Source organism: Mandrillus leucophaeus, unplaced genomic scaffold (assembly GCF_000951045.1).
Source record: "Mandrillus leucophaeus isolate KB7577 unplaced genomic scaffold, Mleu.le_1.0 Scaffold12, whole genome shotgun sequence".
NCBI classification, from domain to species: Eukaryota; Metazoa; Chordata; class Mammalia; order Primates; family Cercopithecidae; genus Mandrillus; species Mandrillus leucophaeus.
In genome coordinates, this window is record NW_012100320.1 from 1,159,870 (window position 1) to 1,181,335 (window position 21,466).

Genomic DNA, 21,466 nt, shown 5'->3' on the forward strand with positions numbered 1-21,466 from the left:
AAAAAAAAAAAGGGAGGAGGGTAGATAAAACAGGCAAGAGGTTACGTTCTCTCAAGACTTAGATTAGGCTTTGGTTAATGCTCACTAAATTCGCATTTTACTCATGAAAGGAGGGGCTAGAGGAACAGTCAATTACGCATTCATCTTGTGCTCAGAGCATCTGCACTTTTATGTAAGATAAACACCGAGTAGAGGAAGCGGTCAAATATGCATTTGTCTCAGGTGAGTGAAGGGATGACTTCTGTCCGTCTTTCTCCCATACCTGTGAAGATATGCTGTTAATTTACATTGTCGGGGAAATTGAACAGAATTGTTTTAAGGTAAAAATCTTGGGGCCTACAAGGAATTTCCTTGTAAGCAAATTATGTGGAGGGGGGCTCTTCCTGGGGAGGTACGTGGCCTTCTATTTTTGCAGCTAGCTATTTAGAAACAAAGTGGAAGGCAGTTTTTGCATGACTCAGTTCCCAAACTGAACTTTTCCCTTTGGCACAGTAAGTTGAGGGTCCCAAGATTTTTATTTTCCTTGCACACACCATCCCCAACCCTCCTTTCTCAGACATTCTCAAACATATCCGTGAGGTCTCCTCTACTGAGATGCACGTCAACTCTCATACCTCCACATTTTTAGTTCTGTTTTTAGCTCCAACCAGAAAACGTCCTATTCCACCTTCAAGATCCTGCTCAAATGTCACTTCCTTTGGGAAGTCTTTCCTGATTAGTCCCAGAAAAGCAAATAGCTTTCTCCACTGTGGTCTCTTTACACTTTCCTTTAAAATCAAGGAAAAATTTATATACAATAAAATGCGCAGATTCAAAGTATACAGCTAGATGAATTTTGCCAAATGTGTACACCTTTGTAAGCTCCACCTCAATCAAGATATAGAACATTTCCTTCCCTGCTGGTTCCATCTCCCTTCCAGTCCATCCACAGGGGCAACCGCTAGTTCCCACTTCTGTTGCCATAGATTAGTTTCACTTGTTGTGTGTTTCAGTTTTGTTTTGTTTTGTTTTTAAACGGAGTCTTTGTCACCCAGGCTGGAGTGCAGTGGCACAATCTCAGCTCACTGCAAACTCTGCCTCCCAGGTTCAGGCAATTCCTTGGCCTCAGCCTCCCAAGTAGCTGGGACTACAGGTGTGCACCACCACACCTGGCTAATTTTTGTACTTCTAGTAGATATGGGGTTTCACCATGTTGGCCAGCTGGTCTCAAACTCCTGACCTCAGGTGATCTGCCTGCCTTGATCTCCTAAAGTGCTAGGATTACAGGCATGAGCCACTGCATCCAGCCAGTTTCACTTGTTTTTGAACTTCATTTACATTGAGTAACACAAAATGTACTCTTTTGTGTCCGGTATCTTTCACTCAACATAATTTTCTGAGATATCGTCTATATTTTCGTATATATCAAGAAATTTGCAATTTGTATTGCTGAATAGTATTCTATTTTACAGAGATACTGCAGTTTGTTTAGTCACTCTTCTTTTGGTGGACACGTAGCATTCTGTACATACTGCTCTTCTGTATAGTGGGACTGGCAATTTCTGTTTGTGTTTTGGGAAAAGCTCTCTCAAACCGTGTTTTTCCTCTGCTCTCATACCACCACAGTAATCATCAACGCAGAAGAAGACTTCCGTGACCAGAGGTGTAGGTTTTTTCACCACACACCAAGCAGCAGACATGGGCTGGGTGCCCTCCAGTTCAATTCCAACGTGATCTACCTGGAGATAGTGTCAGATCCCACAGGTTGGGGATTCAGTCACTTGAGTCTATCTAACCTGCCCCCTTTTTTCTTCTCTCTCTCTCTTTCTTTTGATGGAGTCTTGCTCTGTTGCCCAAGCTGGAGTGCAGTGGCACAATCTCAGCTCATGGCAACGTCCGCGGGTTCAAGCAGTTCTGTCTCAGCCTCCTGAGTAGCTGGGACTACAGGCACCCACCACCACGCCCAGCCAATTTTTGTATTTTTAGTAGAGATGGGATTTCACCATCTTTCCCAGGCTGGTCTCAAACTCCTGATCTCAGGTGATCCACCCGCCTGGGCCTCCCAAAGTGCTGGGATTACAGGCGTGAGCCACTGCTCCCGGCCCCTGCCCCCTTTTTTTCATTCCTCTTTTCCAGTAATTTAGTCCTTGTATCTAAATTATGCTTGAATCCTGACCACTTAATCTGTGTTTAGCAGACAGTAGTAGTTCTTTAAATCTTTACTTTTGAATAAGGAGGTATGAGAAAACAGTTAGTTGGAAATTAGTTTGAATAATAGAAGGGGGTTAATCCAAATTTTGCCCATTGATTAAGGAGTGATAAGCTCCTGGACTGCGCTGCTTAGTGGCTGTGTGCTCCTCCATGGAAAGGATGTACCATATTGAGGAACACTTTTCAAATGGTTATGTGTTGAGTGGTTGAGGGGAGACACTAGATGCATGACATCTGTTGTTGGATATCCAGGTAGCTTCAGAAACTAGTTTCAGCAGATGAAGGAACTGGTTATGTTACCTGTGTCACTAGAAAGGTCTTTGTTTCTTCCGGAGAAGGCCAGTTGACTATGTCATCATCAACGAAATTGCTATAGGTCTCAGTCTGCCCTTGACCCCATGGACCCTGTGTTTGTTGTCTTCATTGCTGGTCATTCAAAGTTAATATTTGAAATGAGTGAATCCAAGCAGAAATAATGACTTTGACTTACAATACTGAGAGGTCATAGCCAACCATGTGAATAGAGCATGCTCCTTTCTGGCCTCCCACCCACAGTGTGAGTCCAAGGGAAGTATGGACTCGCCCTATGGCTGGGAGCCCAGGAAGGTGCATTATACCAGCCTTTGCTGAGCTTCTTCTCTAGAGGGGCCAGGAGGAGGTAAGCTCTCAGTGGAAATTCCAGGATGGGACTGAGTATCATTTGGCTGTGTGTGGGGTGGAGGTGGTGGTGGGAGGGAGTTTTTTTTTTTTTTTTTTTAACAGATTTACTGAGGTATAATTGATATAAGATAAATGGCACATATTTAAAGTATAACATTGGAATTGTTTTCACGTGCGGAGAAACCACTGCATCAAGATAATGAACATATGGATCACCTTAACCATTTCTTACACACTTTTGTAATCCCTCCATTCCCCACTCCACCTCATCCCTAGGTGAGGTGATCTGCTTTCTGTCATTAGCACTGATCTGCTTTCTGTCATTAGACTGTACATTTTTAAGAAATTTGTATTAAATGGAATACAGTCATGTACCGCATAACAACATTTTAGTCAGTGATGGATGGCATATACAACAGTGGTCTCATAGATTATAATGAAGCTGAAAAATTCCTATTGCCTAGTTATATCATAGCCATTGTAAAATCTAGTGCAGTGCATTACTCAGATGTTTGCGGTGATGCTGATGTAAACAAACCTACCGCACTGCCAGTTATATAAAAGTTTATAGCATATACAATTATACTATATAATTTATAAATGTATATGCTATACAATTATATAGTATCATTGTATATGTATTGTAATGTATATGCTATACAATTATATAGTATAATTGTATATGCTATAAACTTTTATATGCTAAAACAACTCTGTTATGGTTTATGCATTTACTACACTGTACTTTTTATTGGTATTTTAGAGTGTATTCCTACTTATAAAAAAAAGTTAACCCTAAAACAGCCTCATGCAGGTCCTTCAGGAGGTATTCCAGAAGAAGGCATTGCTATCATAGGAGAGGACCGCTCCATGCATGTTATTGTCCCTGAAGACCTGCCAGTGGGACAAGATGTGCAGGTGGAAGACAGTGATGCTGATGATCCTGACCCTGTGTAGGCCTAGGCTAATGTGTATATTTGTGTCTTAGTTTTCAACAAAAAAGTTTAAAAGTAAAAAAAAAAATTTAAAGCTTATAGAAAAAGGATGTAAAGACAGAAAATACTTTTGTACTGCTGTACAATGTGTTCAAAGAGTTCAAAAGTCAAAAAACTTGAAACTTTATGAAGTAAAAATGTTAGAGTAAATTTATTATTGAAGAAAGAAAAGTTTTCAGTCAATGTAGTGTAGCATAAGTGTACAGCGTTTATAGAGTCTACAGTAGTGTACAGTAATGTCCTAGGCCTCATACTCCCTTCACTCATTCACCCAGAGTAACTTCCAGTCCTGCAAGCTCCATTCATGGTGGACCATTTTTAATCTTTATAACTTTTTACTGTAATTTTTCTGTGTTTAGGTACACAAATACCATTGTGTTGCAATGGCCTATAGTATTCAGTACAGTAACATGCTGTACAGCTTTGTAACCTAGGAGCAATAGCTATACCATCTAGCCTAGGTGTGTAGCAGGCTGTACTATGTGGGTTTGGTCACACAACGACGAAATCTAATGATGAATTTTCCAGAAAGTATCAGTGCATTACTCAGATGTTTGTGGTGATGCTGATGTAAACAAACCTACCGCACTGCCAGTTATATAAAAGTTTATAGCATATACAATTATACTATATAATTTATAAATGTATATGCTATACAATTATATAGTATCATTGTATATGTATTGTAATGTATATGCTATACAATTATATAGTATAATTGTATATGCTATAAACTTTTATATGCTAAAACAACTCTGTTATGGTTTATGCATTTACTACACTGTACTTTTTATTGGTATTTTAGAGTGTATTCCTACTTATAAAAAAAAGTTAACCCTAAAACAGCCTCATGCAGGTCCTTCAGGAGGTATTCCAGAAGAAGGCATTGCTATCATAGGAGAGGACCGCTCCATGCATGTTATTGTCCCTGAAGACCTGCCAGTGGGACAAGATGTGCAGGTGGAAGACAGTGATGCTGATGATCCTGACCCTGTGTAGGCCTAGGCTAATGTGTATATTTGTGTCTTAGTTTTCAACAAAAAAGTTTAAAAGTAAAAAAAAAAATTTAAAGCTTATAGAAAAAGGATGTAAAGACAGAAAATACTTTTGTACTGCTGTACAATGTGTTCAAAGAGTTCAAAAGTCAAAAAACTTGAAACTTTATGAAGTAAAAATGTTAGAGTAAATTTATTATTGAAGAAAGAAAAGTTTTCAGTCAATGTAGTGTAGCATAAGTGTACAGCGTTTATAGAGTCTACAGTAGTGTACAGTAATGTCCTAGGCCTCATACTCCCTTCACTCATTCACCCAGAGTAACTTCCAGTCCTGCAAGCTCCATTCATGGTGGACCATTTTTAATCTTTATAACTTTTTACTGTAATTTTTCTGTGTTTAGGTACACAAATACCATTGTGTTGCAATGGCCTATAGTATTCAGTACAGTAACATGCTGTACAGCTTTGTAACCTAGGAGCAATAGCTATACCATCTAGCCTAGGTGTGTAGCAGGCTGTACTATGTGGGTTTGGTCACACAACGACGAAATCTAATGATGAATTTTCCAGAAAGTATCCCTATTGTTAAGTGGTGTGTGACTGTATATATATGTATATATGCACTATATATACACACTATATATAGAGACACACTATTTTGTGTGTGTCTGTATGTGTGCATGTGTGTGTATTTATTCCTTCTCTCCAGTTCAGCCTTAGGAAAAGGGGAAAGCTTGTGAATGTGTCCTCAGGAAGTTGGTTTGCTGAATTAAGAGGTGAAGGTAACGTCTCAGGAGCTCAGTAGACCCCTCTGCCCAAATGCAGTTGGCAGTCCTTGGTCAGGCTTAACCCTAGTGGAGGCCAGGGGTTAGAGCTACCATGTAGATTGCAGGTGGGAGGTTGTGGTTGACTTTTTGGAAGTCATTAGTACAAATGCTTTTAGTGCCTTTAGCCCGTAGGGGTTTTACGAGGTCACGGCATGATTGGGATAAGCTTAGCTTAGCCAGAGCCGGCTCCTCTTTCCTACTTGGATGTTAGGGGCAATGCTGCACCTGTCCCTGGGCTGTGCAATGGAGTGAAGGGGACTTGGGGCAGTCAAGAGCGAGAGGCATTGCCACATCCCTGGGTGGCTTGCAGTCATCGTGATACACTGACCTGGTTGCAATCATTTTTATGGTGAATTATTCAAAAGCAGTACTCTGGCCCTTATCTCTGCCCAGTCATTCTATAATGAAGAGGCACGGGTTGGAGCCCGGGGGCACCTTTGGTGGCATTGTCCGGCCACACACCTTTCCCCTCACATCCTGCCACAGCTGAATCCGAGCCCGAGAACCACGTGCGGGGCCGTCTCCAGTGTGGATGGCAGCCCGGCTGGAACGCACTGGCAGGTGGTCCCTGCTCCCCAGAGGCCCTGTTTCCTTCCGGAGGCGAGGCTGGAACTGCTCCAGATACCCAGCAGGAAGGCCACGTGACAACGGGAGGGGCGTTTCTCTCTCCCTCTCTCTCTCTGTGTGTGTGTGTGTGTGTGTGTGTGTGTGTGTGTGTGTGTGTAGGGGCGAGAGGGTAGGGGTGCCAGGGTCCTGCCGTTCACCAGGCGCCCACGTGCCTGCTACCGAGCGCCATTCACTCCGGACCGCGAGACCTGGGGCGCGGCCGGGCCCCCTGCGGCGAGGCGAGGAGGTGGCGGGAGAGGAAGAGCGGCGCCCACGATGTGCTCCTTTGGGCTTGATGTTCCTCCTGCCCTCCCGTCTCCCTTCCTGGCTTCACCAGCAAGGCTTTCCTCCCAGGCTAATTTCTGTGGGACCTCTCTAGGCAGAACCCTCAGAGCCTCTGAAAGGCGACTTCGTCGTCCTGGTCTGCGCAGGGCGTGGATTTTGAGCGCTTGGAATGTGCCTCAACTGAGAAACGCTGTTTTAATAAGTTTACATCCAAAAGCCGATCATTGATTCCATTATTTGGAAAACGACTTTTCAGTGTGTTTGGAACAACTCGGATATTGGAATCTTTTAAACTGTAAATTTTATGAAATCTAAATAACGACCAAATATCTGCAAGCAAAATCTAGCATCTGAATCGAGTGTGCTGTCAGTGTAAAACACACACCAGATTTCAAAGATTTTACTGCAGAAAAAACACATGAAAATACTGGTTACATGTGGAAATGACAGTGTTTTAGATCTGTTGGATTATCTAAAATTAAATTTAAATTAATGTTACTGGTTTCTTTTACATTTTCTAGTGTGGCTACTGGGAAGTTTACATTTCATATGTGTCTCATGTTATATTTTATTACATTTCTCTCGGCCCTTGTGCTTTAGGTGGTCGATTTAGGGGGATTGAGGATGAGGTAATGGCCAACCTAAAGAGGGCCTGAGTTCCCTCTGCCGACCTATGGCTCTCACTGCTACCCCTCCCTGATTATCCACCCAGTGGATGTGGAAGTCAGGGAGACGTATTCAGAGATGCTCACTGCCTGCTCCGGGAAGTGCTGTCCCTAGTGGGGTGGGAGCAAGTCTGAAGAGTGAGTGCTTCATGGGAACTCTGGCTTCCTGGCTATCTTCATGCCTGTGCGTGGCCATGACACCTGGCAGGATGCCAGAGGGGGAGAGCTGAAGTGTCCTGTATTCTAGCAGAGTACAGACCATCAGAAATGTTTCAATTCCAAAGCCGGGCCAGGTGCTGTCACCTACTGGAGCCAAAGTACCCTTGAACAGTTCACCTCTCTCAGGCTTAGGGTGATTATAGTGAAAATTGGATGCTTTTCTAAATAACTCAAACAATGATGGTGCCTATTTATAACCTTTACTAGACCGCCTCTTTTCGCCCCAATCAGAATGTGAAGTCTGGATTTAGACAAAAGATTATTTGGAGGGGGTGATAGTATCTTTTGCAAAAAGAATTCAAAATAAGGTAACCGGCAACCAAGAGGGGCTGCCCACCTGCTAGGTTTAATACTCTCAGGAGTAAAGAGACATAGGACCTGTTCCCTGTGTCATGTCCCCTTGGTTGGGAACATCTACCTCTTTTCCATCCATCTGTTCAAATCTGAATTATTTGTTCAAGGTGCAGCTCTGATCCCACCTCCTCCAGCGTCTTTCTTGGATTCCTCTAGGCTTCCCAGCCCCATTAAGCAGTGTCGTGACCTGCAGCCACACATGCCATAGGCCTCCATCCTCAGGAAAGTGATTGAGTCCAGCGGCGTACTTGCCTTTGAAACCAGGTTCTGAGACGTGGATGCAAGTGACGTTATTGTTCTGATTAGTTACCTATCCCCCTAACGGGGAGCTACAGAGTGCTTTGCAAATAGTAATGCTTTAACCTCACCTCCAAGAAAACAGAACAGTCTGATGTGAAAAACATTTATACTTTCTTGTATTTATAGTGTGTATCTTCATTATAATCATTCTTACAATAAATACAGAAGTGCTAGACCATTATCACAGTGGCCTACGGGCTGAGGCACAGGAACTGAGGGTTGTGCCTATGGGCTGAGGCACAGGAACTTGAGACCCCAGTGCTTCTCAAGGGCTGGCCAGGACGCCTTCAGAGAGGCTAGTGAAGAGGAGAGGAATGTAGGGTGAACTTGAAATGTGATTAATAGACTCAATGCAGCACACACTAGAAACAGATACAGAGTTTTTGGTTTTTGTTTTAACTTTTACCAGATGATACTACAGAAACAGAACAAAGAAACAGATTCAAGATCCCACATGAGTGAGAATCTAGGGCCTTCCCCCATGGCCCTGGCCCCAGCCTGTGCCTTGTTTTTGTTATTTCCACCTAGGCATCTGCCGTGCAGCAGAGTTAGGAGCGTGTGGGCGGCCGCTGAGCATCCTTCAGGGGCAGCTGGCGTCAGTGGAATGAGTGCGGATCTGAAGAAAGGTTTCCCAGTTCCAAAGCTGGACCCACAGGAATCCTGTGAGGATTTGCAGACATTGACAGTGTTGGTTCTTGGAGCATCTTTCTGCCTCCCTGGCTTTGTCTGGTCTCAGCCTGGGGGCTGCAAGCCAGGTCTGTGCTGAGCAGGAAGAGGAGAGGAGAAATGCCACTGTCTCACACCTCCCAGTAAGTCTCCCTTTTCATGAACAGCCCTTGTGCCAGGTACAATGGTCTCTCTGTTCTCTCACAAAACTCATCCACAAAAGATATACAGAGTCTTTTGACAGACAGTCCCACTGCTCTGGAGCCCTTTCTGTTAGTTTCTGATTGACAATTTTGAACCAAGGCCAAGAGACCCCCTAATTCATGTTGCTTCATCATGAGGGTTGTCCTTGTCATCTGATGATGCATGAGGCATGCTAATGGCACGGCCGGGATGCCACCCCAGGCTTCAAGGCTGTTAGAGGTCTTGAGTGCACACACACGTCTGAGCCTCCATTAGGTCACTTGAAACTTTGCCTAGCAAAACAGGCTCCCAAGACATAAGGCTTGCCATCATTACGAAAAGTTGTGATGGTACAGAAGAGAGAATTTTTTTTTTCTTTTTTTTGAGACAGTCTTGCTCTGTCACCCAGGCTGGAGTGCAGTGGCATGATCTTGGCTCACTGCAACCTCTGCTTCCTGGGTTCAAGCGATTCCAGAAGAGAGAATTCTTAGAGTCAGAGGGAGGAGTAGAAGGAAAAAGATATTTAAAAAGCTATGCTTCAAGGGGACATTGTGTGCTGTCAAAATGAGATTGTGAATCAGAAAGTTCTCGGGGAACTGCAAGGTGCTGTCAACTAGGGGTCGGTTACTTCTCAGTTATGGCACTGAGTCATCACCTGCGGGAGGAAAATGGAGGAGCTGCACCTGTCAGAAACTGTCTGTGTGACTCAGGGGGAAGAATATGGAGTATCTTAGTAGCGTTCCATTATTACTGGCCCCTGAATACCATGATGATGCCAACCCCTGCACAGATAACCTCCTGCTTTTATAGCTTGAAATATATTTGATCTAAACCATGATTTGACATCCACAGAGAGAGAGAGAGAGGAGTAGATAAGTCCCCATTCCAGGTTGGCAGTAGGGATCCTGCAGAAGTGGCTGAAATGAAATTTGGCCAAAAGAGATGACGTTCTACAGTCATTTTGTTTCTGCCTGTTTCCTCCAGATTCAAAGGCAGATTGGGTCATCTCGGAACTCATGTCTCCTCCAGGACCCAGCAACAACAGATTTTCAAGGAATAGCCTCGTTATTTGTAAAATCTGTAGAGTGTAAAACATAACTGCCCCACTGCCAGGAGGTTGGATTTGGACTTAGTATTGTATTGTTCTGTCCTTACATTGTGGCTTGATAAACAGAATGGGATTCCAATTCTGATTCCAAAGTGAGACTCTTCCAAGATCATCCATGTCTTCTCATTTTCTCCCTCCCTCTAGCTGCCTCTCCCTTCTCATCCCCACCAAGAAGTGGAACTTGAACCTGCCTTTCCCTAAGGTCTGTGCAGTGTCTGTGATCCCAAGGACAGGACTGTGAAAGTGTCCCTAATATATCACAATGTATAGCTCTTGTTTTCTTTTTCTCTCTACAACTTGATCCTTCCTGTCCCCGTTTGTCCCCGAGTTGTAAGCTGCAGATTAAAGGTTTTGTCATAGCAGAAGGAAATCAGAGGGAGATGCCCCGTCTCCAGAGGAAAGAAGTTGAATTTCCCAAACAAAACCTAAGCAGAGAGTGCACATTCTTGTCTAAAAGCTTGGAAAAGCAGCAGGATTTCCAGGACACTTGAAAGCATGCTCTGGCAAAGCCCTGGATGAAAGCGTTTTCCAACCATTAATGGTCCACCAGCATGACTTGGTTTGTGATCCCAGAATTCAGACCACTTCACAATCTCACACAGATACAGCGAGCAGCTTAGAGTTCCTGCTGCTTGGTCTGAGAGTGTATCCCATCCATAGATTGGATGGCGCTGGGGTGGCCATGGTCCCAAGGCAAGGAGGCACCCAGCAGAGGATCCCCTGAGGCCTGTCATGTTTTCTTGAGCTACAGAGAACACCTTGAGGTGTTGCAAGTGTCCAGAGAGCTGAAGTGTGTAGGGTCCAAAGTAAGGTCCTTCCTGGATGTGCCCAGGAGCTCCGGGGACCTCAAGCGTGGGCCTCAGTCTCCTCCTTGATGGCTGGCTTGTAAATGACTCCCTTGTTATCACCTTTCTTGATACTAGAACAAAAAGAACACATAAGTCTTGTTAGAGAGGAGAGCGAGCAAGCCAGAGAACAGACTGACTCAGGTAGGGAATGAGGCCGTTTTTAAAAGTTAGATTCCTCTCTTTGGGACCTTTCCCCAATTCTGTTGGTCTTGGGAGGGAATGTCACCAAATAAAGCTTTAACCAAAACAGGACGTGTTCGTTTTCCAACTGTTCTCTTCCACACCTAACAATACTAGACCTGTATTTTGAAAGAAGTCTCGTTGTCACCCCCGCTCTCCAAACCCTGATTCCATAACAGGGTTCCCAGAAACCTTTTTATTTTTCATACCCCCAAAATAAATTAGGTTTTAGGAAAAGCCAAATGTGACAATAAAAACATGGGCAAAGGGCATGAAGAGTTAGTGTGAGTGAGAGATCAGGTTTTCCTTCATCTTCCTTTTTGGATTCATAGATGAAAACGTATATGTAAAGATCTTGATGAGAAGACAGCTTTGCTGCTTAGCTCTAGGCACAAGCCCCAAGTCAAGAGACTCATCTAAGGCTGTCCAATAGCAGTGAGCAAGGCACACATGCTTCCAAATCTGAGCACAGTGGTCCTTAAACCCCTTGAAAGACCAGGGTCACATGTATATCTCATGCAAAGGAGGCCAGGGCACGGGTGCTTTGGGGACAGCACTCCTAGGGTAACTTTTGGTCCAGGTGACTGCGGCTCTTCATGCCACAAAGCTGCCTTCCGAGGCAGACTAATCATCATGGACACACGGCTGCCCATTCCCATTTTGGGCCCAAACCAGCTCACCTCTTCCTTCTGAAAAGCCAAATGGACACTGCCATCACAATACAGATGCCAAGAACGCCAGCCAGGGCCAGCGAGAGGATGATGCCTGGTGAAGAGGCAGAGGGCACACATTACACTCCTTCCTTCCCCTCCATCTTAGCCCATGGCCCCCGGGTGTGAAATCACGGCCCAGCTGCATAATCATCCACAGAAAGGAATAATTTCCCCATCCCTGTTCTCAGATTCTGGTCTTTGACTTAGTGGGACTGGCTAGAGTATTTTGAGGGGGCCATTTGCAAATTCTAATGGTTTTCCAGCAGGGGCTCTCAAATTTGCACAAGGGTCAGCTGAAGAGCTTGTTTAAAATGTAGAGTTTTTTTTTTTTTTTTTTTTTTAGCCCAACCCCCAGAGATTCAAATTCAATCTGTTTGGTGTAGGGCCCAGGAATCTGCATTTTACCAAATACTTGCAGCTGATACTAATGCACGTGGTCCAAGAACCACACTTTGATAAGCCCTGGGCTACACAAATAGTACTCTGTCTTTGCCTGCTGGATTTAAGGCCCATTGGCTGTCTCTATCAGTTTTGCCCCCAAGTTCCATTGCACAGTCCTAAGCAGTCCCAGACGACCAGTAGTCCATTGCCAAGGTCATACGGCCTGTCAGCTGACCTCCACACTGGGCTCTGGCATGTTTTCAGCAACAGCCTCCCACCACGACCAAAAGAAAGTCTTAGATAGGTTCTTTGAATACACACATGCTGCAGAGTGATTGGATCTTTCATTAGAGGAACATTGATTGGCAGTTCATCTTTGAATCAGAGAGCGACTTGAGGGTAAGACCCATAGCAAGGAGAGGGCCAGGAGCCAGAGCAATAGTACAGAGAAGCAGAGGATGGGCTGGATCACAGACCCAGATCACACCAAGAATCACAGTGATCACCCAGCTGCAACATGCATGGCCGGCTGCCCAGCCACATACCCAGACTCAGTCCTGCCGCAGTATAGGCTTGCACTTAAAAGGGGAGAGGAAAAGACTGGAGGTTACTCTAGAGTCAAACCACACTGGATTTGAGCAATGTCTTGCGAGATGCTTGCTCTACCTTTTGTTTGGTTGGCAGTACGGGTCTTAGGCAGACACATCTCTAGGGGTGTTCACCCTTGGCTCAGGGATTACCTGATGAAGTAGAAGCAATTGCCTATCTAGGGAATTCATACTGCAATTCCCTCCTTCCCATGCTTTTTTTTTTTTTTTTTTTTTTGAGGTGGAGTCTCACTCTGCTGCCCAGGCTGGAGTGCAGTGGCACGATCTCAGCTCACTGCAACCTCCGCCTCTCAGGTTCAAGTAAATCTCTGCCTCAGTCTCCCGAGTAGCTGGGATTACACACACCCGCCACCACACCCGGCTAATTTTTGGATTTTTAGTAGAGACAGAGTTTCACCATCTTGGCTAGGCTGATCTTGAACTCTTGACCTCATTATCCACCTGCGTCAGCCTTCCAAAGTGCTGGGATTACAGGCATGAGCCACCGTGCCCGGCCCTGATGCTCCTTTATCACAGCAGTTTCCTGGCTAGGGCAAGACTTCACTTCAGGCTTTTTTTTTTTTTTTTTTTTTTTGAGACACAGTCTCGCTCTGTCACAAATGCTGGAGTGCAGTGGCACAATCTTGGCTCACTGCAACCTCCACCTCCTGGGTTCAAGCAATTCTCATGCCTGAGCCTCCCGAGTAGCTGGGATTGCAGGCGTGCGCCACCATGCTTGGCTAATTTTTGTATTTTTAGTAGAGATGGGGTTTTGCCATGTTGGCCAGGCTGGTCTCGAATTCCTGACCTCAAGTGATCCACCTGCCTCCGCCTCCCAAACTATGGGGATTACAGGTGTGAGCCACCACACCCAGCCAAGACTTCAGTTTTTAATACAACATGGCCAAAGAGGAAAGGTGAAGAAAGGTAGGGATCCAAGCCTGCTTGGGCAGGCACCTGTCCAAGTCCCTGGTACCTGCCTCTCTTTCTAGGCAAGGGATCCATCACCAGACTTCTCCCCCAGCCCATCCAGCTTGTGGTCATGGTTTGGTTCTATGTTTGCTTTGTCCCTCCTGGACAAACTCCTTCACCATACCAGCCCCACTTCTCTGCTCCATGGAACCAGGGGATTATGGCTTCAACCAGCAAGTTACTGTTGGGGATAAATAAGGTGAGAGAGAAGTCTCAGTGGGGCTGAACCTGTGCCCAGTTACCTAAGTCTCACAGTCGGCCTACTAGGTACCTCCTGGGGGGAAAATCACATAAGAATCCATTGTCTTGAGTGAGCAGAGGATCCCAGTCATGAAGTCTCCCCTGGAAACCCCCAATCTGTTTTTTCCAAGGTTCCCACAGCCATTCCCCATTCTCCCAATCAGGTCCTCTATCTAAAGAAAGTGTAGATTTACACATACCCTGTCTGGTGGTTTTCTCATCTCAATGGAAACTTCTGGCATGTGTGTGTGTCTTGGAGAAAGAAGGGGTATTTGTTCTAACTCACATTGGGAGCCACAGTTGTACAGATGGTGGCCACCCAGCCTGACACAGAAGATCCTGTGCCCATAGAGCCCACAGTGGTGGCTGAGGCCCTGGGAGAGCCATGGTCAAGTGTAAGATGCCAACAGGGGGCCAAGGACTCTCCCTTGGTGCCCTTGACACCCTGGGGAACCAGATCTGAGGCTGCAGCGTGAGGTTTTGCTTACGGCCCCTTCTCCTGTCCTACGGCCCAAGTCTAGCTGATTCCCCAGGAGCCATCAGCCGCGTGCTTTTCCTATTGCCTTTTTCTGCAATTTCACATTGAACCTGCAGAGCCTCCCTGGTCCAAGGCTGGGCCCTGGAGGTTTCTGATCTGGCTTCCCCAGGTGGCACCGGGCTCTGCACCCTCACAGAGGGTTAGCAGAGCAGGCAGGGAGAAGAGCTGTCCCCAAGGACAGGAAGGCCTATTCCCCCTGCTCTGTGGGCCACCAGCAGGAGCTCATGACCTCCCAAGTGGCAGAGAGTGGCTCCACTGGCCAGACTCCCTGCCCCGGGCCTCTTCATGTAATCTGAACACAAGGACCAGCCTGTGGCTTGCGGGGGGTGCTCAGGACATGAGTCTCCACCTGGAGGGAGCGTCCAGTGTTTGCACAGCACAGGCTGTATTTCCTGCAGGGCCTGTGGCCTCTGCACAGTGGAACTTGGCATTATGGCTGGTTGTTTCTTTGTAAAATGTAACCAGAGACCATGGTCCCTGGAATCTTAAAAAAACAAACATAACAAACCTAGCCGTGGTTTTTCTTCCCAACCCTTTGATGAAATACACTCTCGTTCTTTGTTCCTGAAGCTCCAGATGCTTGTGGTGCCAAACCAGTTCTCACCACCTGAAGACTATTACTAGGAAGCCTCGCCACCTGGCTGAGCCATCCAGGCTGGATGGTTTCTAAGGTCGTCTCTTTCACAGTCACCTCAAACATTCTGAGAGCCACACAGGCCCCAGACCACTGAGCAGCCCAGTCTGTGGCTGGCAGAGGTACCCTTCATGCCTGGTCTTGGGGAGCTGAGCAAAGTTATGGACAGCAAGCCCCCAGCAAGGGTGGGGCTTTTCTCAGGGCACATGCCCTGCGTGGCGGCTTCTCGGGAGGGTGAGTCTGGCTTCCCCCAGTTATGCGAGGCTCCTGTTGCAGGCCCTGTAAGCAACAGCATAGTTTAACCCAGTGCTCTGACCCGGGATTCTTGCTCCTCAATGACCACCTGTCAAGGCCTAAATGGACTCTCCTTGGAAACAATGAAATGAGACCAAACAGGCATGAAGACCAAGAAAGCCCCAGAGCCTGGGACAGACACTTTTCAGGCAAGACTTTGATACAGCAAAAACGAAGCAGCTTGACTGAGCCAACATCATAAGCTGCTGAGGAAGAGGAATGCCGGCAAGGGTGTCGCCTGATAATTCCACCACCTCAGGAAGCCCAGGGCAGGAAGGTGTCATTGGAACGCTGTCCCCGCCAATCGAGACAGCACCAACCATGATGGAGGTTCAGCTTCTTTGCAGAAATGGGCTTGATTCCCATTGGAGGCAGATGCCAAAACATCTGTTATCTGATGGGAGGGAGAAAGTCAGCGAGACTTTCAGGACACAGGGAGAACTGTCAGGGCAACCAGAGAACCAGAGCCTGAGAGCGAAGCCAAAGCCTGTTTCCCAGCAGAGCCTCGGCTGGGTGAGAGCCCAGCCTCTAGGATGCTGTAGAGAACAGGCATCAAAGATGGTACAGGGAGGGGCAGAACTAGAGAAATTCACTTTCAGGTTAAAGAAATGGTTTGTTTCTGAATAGGAAAGAAGGCAGGCAATTCCCACAGAAGAACAATGGGACAGACAGCAGAAATGGAGACATGCTGGGTCACAGAGGTGGCCTACAAGAGGCATCGAGTGACAGCCCGACAGAAGGAGCTCTCAGGCTGGCTGGTAAGAGGGTGCACACCATGAGGACGTGGGAGAGCTGCCTGTTCACAAAGTGCTCGGATATGAGTCAGGGCAAGCAGAGAGACGGCAGTGTGACACACACAAGGAAACCACACAGATATAGAAAAGCTCGATGGTCACACGCCTTGCCCAGGAAGGTACAGACACCCAGAGAAGATCGGTGAGCTGCTTGCCACAAGGGCCTTGCTACCTGTTCTGGCGGGCCCAGGAGCTGCGTCTTCCACTGGCATCTTGCTGGACCGAGGGATGCTGGTTAAGGGCTTTTGAGGTCTTCTGAAGCCTCAAGCATAAACACAGAAAAGTCCAGCAGGAGGAACAAGCACCTCACTCTCACATCTGGAGGTTCCTGGAACAACAGTCTAGTATTTTCTAGCTCTATTTACAATTCTGTTTGACTGTAATAATCAATCATCCTTTTCAAGTATTATTTTAAAGTACGCACTGTTTACATAGATGGCATGTTATGTAGTGATATCCTTAGCCGTCTCCAGCCTTGTAAAAGAGGTCAGAAGAGTTTAGATTTGTCAGGGGTTTAATAGCTTAAATATACAAAATCTGTTTTAGACAGGTAAAAACTCCGATTATTACACTTTAAAAATGATAGAGTCAAGAAACTGCAATGCCAGTGCTATTTTCACATGACGCTTTGCTAAGACAAGCAAGAAGCCCTCACCACAGAGTGAAGCCATCTTCAGAGGACATATTTAACTGGGGAGTTTTCCTTATGAACGCTATGCAATCCAAAAAAGAATTTCTATAAAGAAATCTGCCAACAAGATAGTACCGGAATACATGGGGGAACTGGTTTTATACATAAACCATGGCTTTGCCTGTAGATTGCAGGAACGCAGGCCCTGCAGACAGCACGTTGCTCTGAAGGGCCTAAATCCCAGAGCCTCAGGGGCAGGTTACAATGCTGGCACTGGGTGCTTGGCACTCTAAGCTGCCTTCACTGTCCCTGCTGAAGGAATGGGTGGCGGGACGGGGGCCTTTGATCCCTATCAAGCCAGAGCCAGAGAAGGTACAACAGCATCTCTAGGCAACTTCCTCCCAGACCTTCAAAACTGACAGCTAAGTTCTGATCTTTAATTTTTCTTAAACAAATGGGTTGATTTTAAACACTGTTAACAAAAGGAGACCATAGGAAAATAAGACAACAAAACTAAAAGGCGACAACTGGCCAGGCTTATGTGTCAATCATTCTGCAGAGAAGACACTGGCGAGGGGAGGGAACTGGAGATGGGTCAGGGACGTTCTTTCAACAAGTTTATAATGAGCGCCAGGCACCATGCCAGGCATAAAAATGAGTAACACGTCAATCATCCCTGGCCTTAAGGAGCTTGTAGTATGAGTATAATATATACATATTGTTATTTTTCTGTTTGTCTTCGCTGTGTGGTAATAATTACTCTATGGTGTGTCAAGTAACATCACAGTGATGGAGAAGTGGTTCTGGCTGCACTGAGGGAGATTAAGTCACCTTCGGGGGAATGGGGAGGACTTCCAGGAGGACATGATTACAGTTGGGTCTTGAAAGAATTTTCCAAGTGGAGGAGGGAGGGGGCATCTCAGACATCAAGTGTGTGTGCTTGAAAGCATCTGCCCTACAGTTTTGGGGGCTGAGGCCAAGAGAGCAGGGATGGGGCTGTGGGGAGATGATGTGGAAGGACCAGCTAGGGCCCCATCACCAAGGGTGGGTCCAGCCTTCTGCCCGGCCCCTTTCCCCATTGTCTTTCTTGAACATAGTCTGCCCTGTGCCACGGGCTGTGTTTACCAGCAAGATGACACCCACCATGGGGTTTTCTGTGCCCCATAGCGCAGAACTCGGGCTGTGCTCAGGAAACATGTGGTGTGTTAAAGGGACTAGGACCTCACTTCTTAGCACCTTGGACCAATGCTCCTGACTGCCCTGACCCAGGCCAGCAATCAAAGGTGGAAACGATGCTGGCTAATCATTTGGATCCTTTGGGAGAATCGATGATATTCTTCCAGCTAAGAGCTTTTATTTATAAATAGAAACTTTAAGAAATACAAGGTCAATAATGACAACACATGCATTCTAGCCTCAAAAAATTAGATAATTAGCCATCTTAGCCATGTACGATTTCTTTCTCCCTCCTTTTAAGGTTCCATAAAACTGCCCAGGTCTATGCTTAAGCAGATCCTAATTGCACGACTGCCCTTGCAGTTGACCACCTGGCACCCTCGTCTGAGTGTGCCTCAGCTGGCTCTGGTGGGTGACATGCAGTTGCTCAGAGCAAGCCCACTAATGATGTGATTATAGAAACTTCTTGGCTTCCTTTCGTCCCTCAAGTTTCCATGGCCCTGACACGTTGAACACAGGGCTAGATGGTGTTAGCATTTCTGTCTGATGGGCTCTTGCTTTATTACCCAGCATCTGGGCCCAGTGTTGGTGCCACTGGCTAGGAGGAGGTGAACTCAAAGGAACCAAGAACTAGGCCAAAGCCCTAAGCCTGAGCCCCTGTGATGTCCACCTGCCTCTGCCGTCTTTCCCCTTCTCCGCTAAGAGCACCCGAGTTGAAACCCGAACTGACCCCAGGACGTGTCACCTCCCAGGGGCCCACCTTGAGGACAACACGTCTTGCTTTCTCCTTCAGCTCAAATCTTCCATCTGCTACTTGGAAGAGGCACTTTTTTTTTTTTTTTTTTTTTTTGAGATGGAGTCTCGCTCTGTCGCCCAGGCTGGAGTGCAGTGGTGCGATCTCGGCTCACTGTAAGCTCTGCCTTCAAGGTTCAAGTGACTCTCCTGCCTCAGTTTCCACAGTAGATGTGACAGGCAGGCACTACCACGCCTGGCTGATTTTTTTTGTACTTTTCTTTTTTTTTTTTTTTTTAAGTAGAGATGGGGTTTCACAATGTTGGCCAGGCTGGTCTTGAACTCCCGACCTCAGGTGATCCACCTGCCTTGGCCTCCCAAAGCACTGGGATTACAGGCATGAACCACCACACCTGGCCACTGGAACAGGCATTTTTTAAGAATGGAAAAAAATGCCTGGCATGACTTTCACTTTTCCATACAGAGTGGATGTTTTAACTAAAGACAACAAGAAACATAGCATACAAAAGAGAAAAACTCATACAAAAGGGAGGGAGAAAAAGAATGAAGGGAGGATCCTGAAGAAGTTGCTACTTCAGAGGCATCTGTGCCCAGATAAAGGATTTGTACACTCCTTAGGGTGCACAGTTCTCTCTCATGCCACGTCTCTTGGTCTTACCCAATCATGTGAAAAGAATCTATACTTGAATTCTAAAGGAAGATGGGGAACAAGGTCTCGGGTTGGTTTGTTCTGCCTCAGTAACTTCAGCCTTCCTGTTTCAGGGATAACCATCATCACACTGAAATGCTCATGCCATAAAAGAATGAAGACCAGGGCATGTGATATAAAACTGTAGACTCCTATGACATGAGCAAAAACAATGAGTTCTGGGCCACAGAAACCCTGAGGCAGTGGTTTTCCATCAGGGGAAACCTTGCCCCTCCTCCCTGCACAGAGTTGGCAATGTCTGGAAACACTTATGGCTGTTACAACTGGGCAGGTGCAGCTGGCATCTACTGGGTAGAGACCAACGGTACTGCCAATGCTACAACACACAGGACACCCCCCACGTAAGAATTATCCTGCCCAAGTTGTCAATAGTGCCAAGGTTGAGAAGCTCTGACCCCAGGCTAAGGTATAACTGGACCATAAACCTCTTAAGGACAGAAACCAGGTCCTGTACCCCTTTTCTAAGCACAGTCGAGGAAAATAGCAGGGTTAAGTTAAATGATTCAGTCCCAATTGTCCCAACCTGGCTAAACTTCAAATCTTTCCCCAAAGTCCATGTAATTTCTCTCATAGGGAATTGTTTTCATTTTTACATTTTAATTATTTAAGAGGCAGGGTCTCACTCTGTCACCCAAGCTGGAGTGCAGTGGTGTGATCGTGGCTCACTGCAGCCGCAAACTCTTGGGCTACTGCGATCCTCCCGCCTCAGCCTCCCAAAGTGCTGGGATTACAAGCATGAGCCACCATACCCGGTCATCCTAGACGAGTTTTTAAGCGTCACTTTTCTCCTGGCAGAATTTTCTGACTCTATAGTTGTTATCTTCCAGAGAAAGCCCTGAGTAAGCCAGACCCTATTTACAAACATGCCTCAGTGGATGAGGCTACAATTTGAGTCCAAACTGCTCACGGTTCACACGGACAAAGTCTCACACCATAAACCTGAAACATCATGTTATGGTCTGAGGCCCGCTCCGAGCTGGGTGAGAGGGGCCTCGGGAATGCAGCCCCCTGGGCAGATGAGGTTCGGGCCTCCACCCCTGTGGGGCTGCCTCCTCATTTCTCCTTGGAAAGCAGCCCTACTTGCTGCCTGTGCCTTTGGGAAGCGAGAGGGAGGGGAGAATTCTGGCCAAGCTTCTATAATCAGCCTCTAAATGGACAGGTTTTCCTTGGACTGCCACAGAGTCTCACTCAGAGGAGAAAGCTGGTCCCAGCCTGAGCTTGTGGAAGCACCAGCTCTGGGCAAGCCATGCAGGAAAAGCAGGGGCAACGCTGCATTTGGGCTTTGATCTTGATGTCCTAAGCTGGGAGCTGGTCTCCAGACTTCTTCTTAGAGGCCCCTCAAGCTCCCCCATCCAGACTGGGAGAATCTACTGAAGCGCTTGGCTACAAACTTGCCCGAACTGTCCCACTACCAGCAGCTGCTTAGACACAAGCTGGTCTAAGAAGATGGCTAATTATCCCCAGTGCCACAGTCCATCATTACAAGTGGGGGTTACTTTTGGATGTCAGAGTCAAGTTCCTGCCCGGTTTCTTCTGATCCTCTGTAACTGCCCTCAAACACTGTCCCTGCAATGTAAAGTCAGGATGGGCAGTTGTTAGTGTCCACTTAACCATCACAACATATTAGCACTGAAAGGACATTAGATCACCTAATCCAACCTGGCTTGCTTTTTTTTTTTTTTTTTTTTTTTTTTTTTGAGATGGAGTCTCACTCTGTCACCCAGGCTGGAGTACAGTGGCATGATCTTGGCTCACTGCAACCTCCGCCTCCCGGTTTCAAGCGAGTCTCCTGCCTCAGCCTCCTGAGTCGCTGGGATTACCTGGCAATTTATGGCTGAGGAAACCAAGGCCAAAGAAGGGACATGATTTGTCCATAGCATGCAGCCAGGAGGAAACAAAGCCAGGCCTTGAACCTAGGCCTCCTGACTATAAGGAGAGTTTGCGCCACCCCTTCCCTGGGTGT

At 46.5% G+C, this 21,466-nt stretch overlaps 1 protein-coding gene across 3 annotated transcripts in view; it reads right to left on the reverse strand.

Moving 5' to 3' along the window:
- Positions 1-9,195: 9,195 nt before the first annotated feature.
- Positions 9,196-21,466, reverse strand: part of CA12 (carbonic anhydrase XII) — a 59,415-nt gene continuing 47,144 nt past the window's right edge. For 2 of the 3 annotated variants that reach the window (XM_011967779.1, XM_011967770.1), the window contains 2 exons: positions 11,762-11,846; positions 9,196-10,972 (listed from right to left, as the gene is read on the reverse strand). In XM_011967779.1, coding sequence (XP_011823169.1) covers positions 10,900-10,972; positions 11,762-11,846 — 158 coding nt within the window. In that variant the 3' untranslated portion in view covers positions 9,196-10,899. Of the gene's footprint in view, positions 10,973-11,761; positions 11,847-12,720; positions 12,754-21,466 lie in introns of all 3 variants that reach the window. The other variant, XM_011967763.1, reaches the window with a different exon arrangement.